The sequence below is a fragment of the Rhopalosiphum padi genome, chromosome 2 (genome assembly GCF_020882245.1).
Source record: "Rhopalosiphum padi isolate XX-2018 chromosome 2, ASM2088224v1, whole genome shotgun sequence".
Classification (NCBI taxonomy): domain Eukaryota; kingdom Metazoa; phylum Arthropoda; class Insecta; order Hemiptera; family Aphididae; genus Rhopalosiphum; species Rhopalosiphum padi.
Window position 1 is genome coordinate 37,959,671 of NC_083598.1, and position 10,905 is coordinate 37,970,575.

General features: G+C 24.1%; 1 protein-coding gene across 3 annotated transcripts; it reads left to right on the top strand.

The window, feature by feature from the left end:
• The first annotated feature begins 498 nt into the window (after nt 1-498).
• On the top strand, nt 499-9,377 carry LOC132921007 (juvenile hormone acid O-methyltransferase-like). 3 transcript variants are annotated; one of them, XM_060983799.1, is made up of 7 exons: nt 499-879; nt 2,325-2,377; nt 2,448-2,528; nt 5,107-5,282; nt 5,355-5,654; nt 6,112-6,247; nt 7,586-9,377. In XM_060983799.1, exons 3-7 carry the CDS (start codon nt 2,498-2,500, stop codon nt 7,759-7,761), a joined length of 819 nt encoding a protein of 272 aa, XP_060839782.1. In that variant the 5' UTR covers nt 499-879; nt 2,325-2,377; nt 2,448-2,497; the 3' UTR covers nt 7,762-9,377. The 3 variants fall into 3 exon arrangements, with proteins under 3 accessions (XP_060839782.1, XP_060839784.1, XP_060839783.1); XM_060983801.1 differs by having other exon boundaries at nt 500-879; nt 2,325-2,528; nt 5,112-5,282; XM_060983800.1 differs by lacking the exons at nt 499-879; nt 2,325-2,377; nt 2,448-2,528 and having other exon boundaries at nt 4,561-5,282.
• The last annotated feature ends 1,528 nt before the right edge of the window (nt 9,378-10,905 follow it).

Genomic DNA, 10,905 nt, shown 5'->3' on the forward strand with positions numbered 1-10,905 from the left:
ACATAAGATAACATTATGAAAGCTTTATTTATGAAATAATTTATGCGTATATTATTGAAACATTAGGTTATAATAGAAAATATTTTTTAATTGTCTATATTAAACAAAAATTATATGGATTATGTTAGATAACAACTGTTATACTAGTGTTACTACGATATATTAACGTAAAAGCATTTAAATACATTGATGATTAAAAATTAATTATACTAATTACAAAATTAATTAATTTGTAAAATCCTTATGATTATTTTAATCCCCCGTCAATTAGATCCTCATGCGTCATTTTAATCTCGCGTCAATTGGATCCTCTTGCGTCAGTTAGTCACCGGGATCTAGCTGTCGAGGGATCTATGTGACCGTCCACCCATATAATCTCTCGAAAAAAATGATAATATACAGGTTTTTATAGTAAATTCGATAAAAAAAAAAAGGTTGGTATTTCGATTTCGGACCTTTATCATTTCTCGGGTCCTAATCATTTTACAGACTAATTACTCAAGTCTCGAACTCTCGAAGTGAGTGATCTTCATGGTCCAAGTTCTTAACACGTGGATTTTCATAATGTAATTTTTTTCATGACAAATTAAACTTATTAATTATTAGCTATGTTTTCTGTAGCCACTAGCCACAGTTAAATAATAAAGTGTAAACAATGAATATTATAGTTTATTAAATTATGTAATTATTAAATGGTGTAAGACTAAATATGAAAAATAATACAGTACTCAATTATATTGTAATCTGTAACAATATATCTTGCAATCACAGATTATAAAAAAATATTATACATGTTGATATCCCAAATTTTTAGATTAAGTCATATTGAAATGAGATCAATTAACTATACTACCATGTGGTTTCAACACTTTCTATCCGGTACGTACATTTTGTTTTCACCAATCATTTTGAAATATTATCTGCTTATATTAATATACTGTCTACTAATAAATGTCACTTAAAATGTGTAGCTATGTGTATAAGCTATAAAGTAGATGCATACATCACAAAAAATAAATATTAATTATTTTTTCAAAACCATTTAAATATGATCAGCTTGTGGGCAAACAGATGGAAAATCAAAGTTAACGAAACTAAATCTGTTCAAGTAACTTTTTCACTACGTAATCTCGATTCTCCTCCTGTCACGTTAAATAATATAACAATTCCTAAGGCAAACGAAGTTAAATACCTTGGGCTAACTCTCGACAAACGCTTAACCTGGAGCCCACACATTAAACTTAAACAAAAAACTGTTAACTCTAGACTTCATATCCTTAGACCACTCTTAAAATCCAAACTTTCCCTTTCCAATAAACTTACTATATACAAATCAATTATTCGACCAGCTTGGACATATGGTATCCAGTTATGGGGCTCTGCAAAGCCCTCTAACACCAACACGCTTCAAGCTTTTCAATCTATCTGCCTACGATTAATAACATCTTCTCCTTGGTATTTCTCAAACAACAATCTTCACAAAGACCTAAAAATTCCTACACTTAATCAATTAGCAAAAGCTCATTACATTAAATTTCACTCCAACTTAAACTCTCACAGTAATCCATTAATAAAGCAACTTTCTTCCACCTCACTTCCTGGCAATGTGTGCAGAAGACTCAAAAGACAGTGGCCTAGAGACCTACTAAAATAAAAAAAAAAAAAAAAAAAAAAAAAAAAACCACGACATCATAATGTTCTCGGTCGGGTGGTGCTGCTGAGTGCCTGCCCTTAAATGTTAAATTCTGTTATTTCACATTATTAACTATCAAATTTGCCTATTGTACATAATGTTGTATAGATTGTAAATTACTTAAATAAATAAAAAAAAAAAAAATTATTTTTTGTAATTGAAATAAAGTATCGATGTTGGTACAATTAAAAATATTTATTAGTAACAAAAATAGTATCTATTACAACTATCAGAAAAATTTAAATAGAAAATATAATATTTCTTCTAAAAAATAAATGTAGATTTTTTGAAAGATTTTTTTAAGTTTCTTATGTAGTAGTCCAAAATGTTATATAACTATGTCCACACCTCTTAGGCATGCCCAAATCTTCATTGCTGGTGAAGTCAATCAAAATTATTTATCTTATTCCCCCATCTCAAGTACACTAGGGGCTATAGTATGGATAGCATAAAAAATTCTAATAAAAATATGATATTGCATTGCTCTAATTTAGTATCATAAAAATAATTTATAATGTTACACATTGAATTTGATTACATTGATAATGGTAAACTTAAGTTTTAACTTGAAAGTTTTTTTAAAATTGTAGAAATGTTTAAATAATCAAATCATTTATTTTATTTTATTTAGGTTGTGTGGTTAAAATGAAAACAATACACTTGCTTACTTTGGTGAAAAATATGGTAGTATCTAAAAAGATATTCTATACACATTCAAAATATAATTCATTATATTCAGTGATATATTATACAGTTCATATAAATAATGAAACATGACATTAATAAATCCGATTTAAATGCAAGATGACATCAATAAATATTATACTTTTGAAAGGTAATTATGTATCTATTCTATATTATAGTATTCTTAAGTATAACTTTAATGGATAATGTTTTAGTTGATGTAAGGATGATGATTAGTATAATTATTGATGACTTAACAATATTTGTTTTTTCTTAATTTAATTTACTGATTGTTACTTGTTAAATACCCTTTTTTCAGATTTTAAACCACTACACGAAGTTGAGTATTACTCCCCCTCCCCCATACGATATCATTTATTTATTTACCCTCAGTGAACTTACCTAAATTTTTTTACATTTGGCTTAACCACAATGGGGTATGTGAAACAAACCCCAACTTAACCTTTCACAGTTTATAACGTTCCTTTTTACACCACCCCTGAATTTCTTGATCCTGGTCAGAGTCTTGTCATGTACATGTACGACTGTGTTTTATCGTGAATACTAATAACTGAATATACAATTGTTAGTATAGTTCTCTTATAACTAGTCACCAAATAGTATCCGTGGAAAAAATGTATTTGGCTTATAGATAAGAAATATATTTTTAAATTATTTTTTTTTACGGTACCTAATTTAAATTAAGTTTTCAATAATTTTCATTTTTTTTCTTTGGATAAACGTGTATGGTTTATTAAATTTTATAGATCTTAAAAACTTCCTAAATTGCTTATTTCCGTTCAAAAATATTAATTAATGATCCCTACCTTATAATATAATATTATTAGTTTTTGGTAGTCTTCCCTACCAATATATTGCTGGTTTATTTATTTGTTTAATATTTTAATATAATTTTCAACTGAGTAATCAATAATACTCTAGTAAAAATGTAATCGGTTATTAATTTACAATTATTCTAAAACATAAACTTAACTACTAAATGACAGGTCTATATGTTAAAACAACTAAATATAATACTTTCAAACTATCCTGGTATTAATACATTTTGAAGCATTTGTTCGTTTAAAAGCATTTGTTTTTTTTTTTCAATAGTATGTATGACAAATTAATTCTCTTTAAATAAAAATATGTTATTTATTATGTAACTGATATGAAAAATAAATAAAAAACTAGGTACTACAAATAGTAATATTATAGCACATGTACTATAAAATTAAATTTAATCAATAATTTTTATTACTATTTAATTTTGTTTAAAAAATGTTTGGTTAAATATCATTTAAATCACTTATGATTATAATCTAAGTTACCAATGAAAAAGTAATGAATAAATGTAATAATATTCGTCACTACCGATGAGGTGATTTAATATTTTTAACTTGGTGTTATAAAAACATATATTATTGAAAATGTAATTAGTTATATACAATTTAAATCACTTATGATTATAATCTAAGTTACCAATGAAAAAGTAATGAATAAATGTAATGAATATTCGTCACTACCGATGAGGTGATTTAATATTTTTGACTTGGTGTTATAATAACATATATTATTGAAAATGTAATTAGTTATATACAATTTAAATCACTTATGATTATAATCTAAGTTACCAATGAAAAAGTAATGAATAAATGTAATAATATTCGTCACTACCGATGAGGTGATTTAATATTTTTGACTTGGTGTTATAATAACATATATTATTGAAAATGTAATTAGTTATATACAATTTAAATCACTTATGATTATAATCTAAGTTACCAATGAAAAAGTAATGAATAAATGTAATAATATTCGTCACTACCGATGAGGTGATTTAATATTTTTGACTTGGTGTTATAATAACATATATTATTGAAAATGTAATTAGTTATATACAATTTAAATCACTTATGATTATAATCTAAGTTACCAATGAAAAAGTAATGAATAAATGTAATAATATTCGTCACTACCGATGAGGTGATTTAATACTTTGAAAATAAGTTGTTCATTCGTCAACTAAATTGTAGAAAAATAAATATTATTAAAATGACTAATAATTATTATTTTTATTTATTAATGAATAAGTAATGAAAATATAAAATAATAATTTTAAACTTATTGTTGAAAAATTAGACAATTTTTAAAATTAATTAAGTAAATATTATTATTACTTATTAGGTATTTATGTATAATATAACTAAGAAATGTAAAAATAAATATAATAATATTCATAGATAGTAATAAATGGTTTGCATGTTTATATGCTAAGAAGGGTACATTTATATAAGTATACTTACATTTACAATTATTATGTTAATATTTATATTTCTGTAGCATAACAATAAAATAAAAATATGTATAGGCTTGAAGAAATTATATATAATACCCTTATAGGTAGGCTGTTCTACAAATAATACTAATTTACATACTAAAGAATTTACTTAGGATCAGATTAACTGTCACATAATATATGAAAAGGTTTTTCTAAAGAAAATTTAAATCAGATAATATAAATAGGTGGAAGATTTTTTATACATAATTTTATTCATATTGCTTTACAATAATGTGTTTGTTATGGAAATTACATGATTAAGAAGGTCTGTTAGGTATTATAAAAGATATATGAATGATTAAATATGAGAATATAACCAAGATTGAACCAAGTATAAAATGGAATGTTTTATGAGATAATATTTAGTTTGTTGAAATGCATTGCCCAGAGCAGTATATTAAAGAAAATGGTCTGCAACGGAAGGATGCCAAGGATATCTCAAATACATATATAAAGAAAATGGTTTGGAAATCTAATGAAATAGTGTTAGATGTAGGATGTGGACCAGGCGATGTAACCTCAGATATTCTTTATCCTTTATTAAAGAATAAGATCAATCAGTTGGTTAGTTTAAGTTATTTTTAATATTTTTTGTAAATTATATTATTTGTATTTATATTAATATTGTTTTTTTAGGTTGGCGTTGATAAATCAATAGAAATGGTAGAATATGCTAAAAAAACATATGGATGCTCTAAAATAGATTTCAAAGTTCTGGATATTGAAAATGCCAATGACTGCTCTTTTTATTCACACAAATTCAACAAAATATTTTCATTTTTCTGCTTTCACTGGGTTCATAATAAAGTTGATTCCTTGCGTAGTATGCATTTAATGTTGAAAAGTGGTGGAGAAATTTTGTTAAACTTCTTGTTTATCAATCCATTAGTTGAATTATATAAATGTATGGATGTAGAATGGCAAAAATATATTAAAGTGAGTATTTATATTTAATATTATTATTTTTTCTTTTTGGGTTTATTTCAATTAATATGATAATTATAATTATTTATTAAGATATTTATATACCTAGTCAAGAAAAACTGAAGTCCCTTGGACCTTGGATCTATTATAATAAGTATATTAATATTAAAAAGTTAAAACAAATTGTTATTGGTTAGTTTTTATTTTTTAAATGTACAATTAATCCCAGATAGTACTTGTGAGTTACCGAGTATAACTTGGTAGACTGGCTTATACTTTGATAGATTTAGTTATTAACTTAATTGTTTTAACCCATTTAAATAAGTTTTGTGCTAGTAAAAATTCTATAACTTAAAGAATCGCTATTTACCATATTTGGCACTGTGTATAATTATACCTATACAAATTAAAAAATTTTATTTTATATAATTATATTTGCTATAATAAACATGCAACAAATTATTAACAGGATTTAAAACAAATGTCATATGATTTGTATTCACAAGATGAAATAAGAGAAATTTTTATCAAGGCTGGATTTCGAATTATTAATTTAGAATCAAGTATCAAAAAATACACATTTCCAGACTTCTCATCACTTTTGAGTAATTATGATCATTATATTTTTTTTCTAAAGCTTTAAAAATAATGATTTTTAACTCTTTATAATTATTTACTCTTCATACCTTATTATTGATGCTTTAAATCTAATTTTATTCACTATAAATCACTTCAATATATTATATCATGTAATACCCAATGTTTTATTTCTGGTGTCTCCGACCTACTAATATTTAGAAAATAAATTAACTTAAGTGATAACATTTACAAACTACACTTATCTTTCTTAAATTCCTTAACCTTTCTATCCCTCTATAAACAATTGGTGTCAGCACCAATGCGGTCGGTACCTTTTTCGTGCTATTTGCGATAAGGTAATTTCTATCTATCTGAATATCAAATTGAAGGTATATATATAGAATTTATTTATTATAAAAATGTGTTGCCATAAACTGGAAAGTTTAAAAGCGTATTATTATTGGATATACCGATTTGTTGGTATATGCGATATGCCATATGGGTATCATTATAGATAAAGTTTAATATATATTTACTTATATGTGTTGGAAGTATTAAATCAAAATTGTATTATGTCAATTATATATATATATATATATATCCATTATTAACATTTGCTTTGTCTTTGGTATAGTAGTATATACCTTTGTAAAGTTAGGTACAGTATTTTAAATAAATGATTCTTTCGAAATGATGGAAATTACTAAAGGCAATACTTTCGTAATACACAATGGTTATTAATATAGAAAGTATCAAACCACTAATTCATATATAATGACCTGGTTATGTTTGAATAAAAAAACAGTAAATAATAAGATTTTAAATTTTTCAAAAATTTAAAAAAATGCTTGAACATCATAGCCAATATTCAAAAGCTAGAAAAAGTAATGTAATAATAATAATTAGTAAAAATTACTGCCAGTCCTAAGCCTGGAAAAGTATGAATGGAAGTTAAAATGTATTCTATAATGTATAGAACCCCTGGTATATACTATTTATATATATATATATATATACCTTAAATTTGATATTTAGGTAAATAAAACTTACCGCAAACAGCACAAAAAAAGAGCCTACCACAAATGTCCCAGAACCAAACAATTTTGACCTATAATACCAAAGAATATTTTATATTCAGCCCTCTTTAAAAATAATAGATTGAGAGTCATGTTCTGTTCCATTCTCTAACAATTAAATAGCTTAGAATTGTAACAATATAAAAAGGAAGACGCCTTTTCTTTTATTACAATATTAAACTATTGAACCTGGATATTCAAAGTTTTCAATCATTTTTGTTGCAATGTTAGAGTAATTTGTTTTTATTGTGTTGATTATTAACCTTGTTTATTATTTGTGCTTAATAGATGCCGTTAAAGCAGTAGATGATATGTACAATATTTTGCCACAACATTTACATGACAGATATTCCATACATGTTAAAGACAAAATATGTGAGACACAAAGGGTTGAAATATGTCCAATTACAGGAATAACAATCAAACCATATATTACTATTACTGTGCATGCTATAAAAGATTAAAATTTAAAACAAGAATATTAAATATTATAATAGTTTTTAGGTTACTTTATAACTGGGTTTTATTTAATAATTAAAATAATAATGTAAAATTTCTATATTTACACTAAGAGTACTTCTTGGGAACACATTTTTACAAAAAATCAGTGGTAGTAGGTTGTCTTGGTGAACAAAAAAAAAAATCAGTTGTTTCCGAAAAATATTTTTAATTTACGTTGAATATATTATATTATATGAGAAATATAACAATTTGATATCCTCACTTACCTAATTTTATTTAAACAATTGATAAACTAAACTATAACATAAAAATTAAGACATTTTTTTCATTATTTTTAAGTTTGGAAATGTTTTAACCTATTTTTTAATTAATTAGATACAATATACACAAATATACACAAAAATTATGTATTACCAATACAGACAGTCAATATTATTGTATAACACTCAAATGTTTATCACAATACCAAATTTAAAGATTAAAAAAGTATTATAAATATTTTAGTTTTTAAGAAATCGACCACCCTCGATTGATGTCATATCTTATAAACACATGACATAGTAAATATACTCTCAGCATTTAGCTTACTTAATTTTACTATTAGAGTGAATTAATCTATTATCAACCTTAAAAGTATTAAAATTGTCAGTATTTTGGAGGTTTTGTATTGGTATTTTGAAATTATAAAAATATAAATTATTAATTAAAATCTAAAAATGCTTAATACTTTCAACAAACCACAGACAATATGATTTCCTTAAGTTCGATTTGTGCTAATATTAAAAATTATTGCTGAACGTACATTTGCTATACTATGCTTCATGAGTTAGATTATGCGTTTATGTAAGATGAGGATAACAAATTCAAGTGAGACTTCTTTTTAAACAAATTTACTATTTTACTTAGAAATATAGATTTGATTTATTTTAATAAACTTATAAGGATCATTGGATAACAACTAACTTTTTAAGATATAATTGAATTTATTCATAACATATTTACTAGAATAATCATAATGTGATTTATACTGTTTATTAAATATATAACAATTTATATAAAAAAAACTCAATTTATTGGTTTTACAGATTAATTAAAAGAATAAATATTCCAATTTAATAATTTAAATCCTGTCCTTAAAGAGTAAAACTAACGGTGTCGAGTTTAGCTTTCTACTATTAACATAATTTGTATTGTCAAATTAAGACATGAAACCAATAACTTATTTACATTTAAATATAAACAGTATTCTAGTTCTTAAAAAAATTATATTTTAAATATTAAATTTGTTCATTATTTATAAAAAAATTAAATAAAGAATTTAAAAATAACAAATTTATTCTTGTTGCATTTAAATTTATTTTAGGAAAAATGTATGTTTTGTTTAATTGTTAACAAACCTTTACTGTAACAGTATATTATTACTTTTTCAACACTAGATTTTTAGTATAATATATTTTTAAATCCTCAAATTATACGAAATGCCATCAATGGGTGGCTTCTTCATTCAAATTGTTCATGTTTTCCTTCTTTTTTTCAAATAGCTCATACTCTTATTGTGCCTACTGGTACAGATTGTGTATAACTTATACCAAATAAAAATAAAAAAATCCTCAATTTAGTATGTGATACATTTTTCATATTAATCAAAAACATATTATTTTATTATTCTTAGGATTATATATTTATGGCTATTATCTTTACTAATATTTAACTTAAGTTTTTTCACTCTTGACAACCAAAATCAAAAAAAAATCCACTAACAGAATATTTTTTATTATCCATTGACATGCTACTTCTTTAACTAGTTAAAGTCTTATCGGAGTTTAAATTTCCCGTAAACTTGAAAAAATCCCTATTCCTAACTTATATATTTTTTATTCTAACTTAAAGCTGTCATTATTTTCCTCATTTTTAGTAATTTTCTATAGGTATAATAGAGTGAATCAAGCAAATCTAGTGAACCCCCTAATTCTTCTCATTATTATTGTTCAATAAGTCTACTTCTGTACTTTTTTTCAAGTATTTGAAATTTTTTTGTTGAAACATATTTTACAAACCACTAAAGAAACCATATATGTTGATGAACAAAAATTCTATTATGTCAACAAATCTACAGATTAATTCCCTTTTTGAAAAAAAAAAAACAATTTTTTTCTAGTGTTTTCTTGAATGCAGAAAATTTTATTTTTGTAGTTCAACATTATTGATTTGGTGAGGATTGTTTTGTTTTTCTGTTGAAAATATGACAAAAGAAAGAATTTACTGCAGATAGGATAGGTACCTATGTGTGTTTTTCATTTGGATATTTTACTTTATTTACTTAATAGATAAATATTAAAGTATAATATACATATATGTAAATAATGTGAATCGTTATATTTGTATGTCGATACACCTATAGTTGGGATTAGTGATTATCTGTGGGTAAATACTAAGTACCCAACGGGTAAGAAATTGATTTTGGGTAAATATTTAGGTATTTACCCAATCATATTTACCTTTGAAAAATTGGGTATTTATTTATTTTTTATAATATAACAATAGTAAGCTTATGAACATTTTATTTTTTTCTGAATTTAAAAATATTCTTTGCTTACAAATTTAAAATTTTTTTAAAAAAAATTATTTTGTCAACTTTCCACATAAAATGTATTTAATTAAATATAGTTATTTTGACTTGGATCATCACACTGTTTATAGTTTTTTGTACATGAATCAAATGTTATTAAATAATTTTTGTTTGAAGTGATTACCCAAAATACCGGGTAAATAACAAGGGAATTTACCAAAAATGTATTTACCCATCACTGGTGAGAATAATGAGGTCGTTAGTAAAGAACTTAGGTATCTCCAAAAAAAAAATGAATTTACCTTTTTGCGCCTATGATATACTCGACCTTATATATTATATAAAAATAATTGTTATAGTTCTCGGAATTAGGAAACAAAAAAAAACTTCAATGGCTCAATGCCATATTCACATATTAATTATTATTCCCTTCGACCATATACACTAGTTTATTCCTTAGTTTTAAGTTTTTTTAATTTATATCGTTAAAAGGTGTTCCTATTGATTTTGATTACTAAGTTTTGACAAAAAAAATTCTTTATAGACAATATAATATTTAATATAGCCTAGTCATATT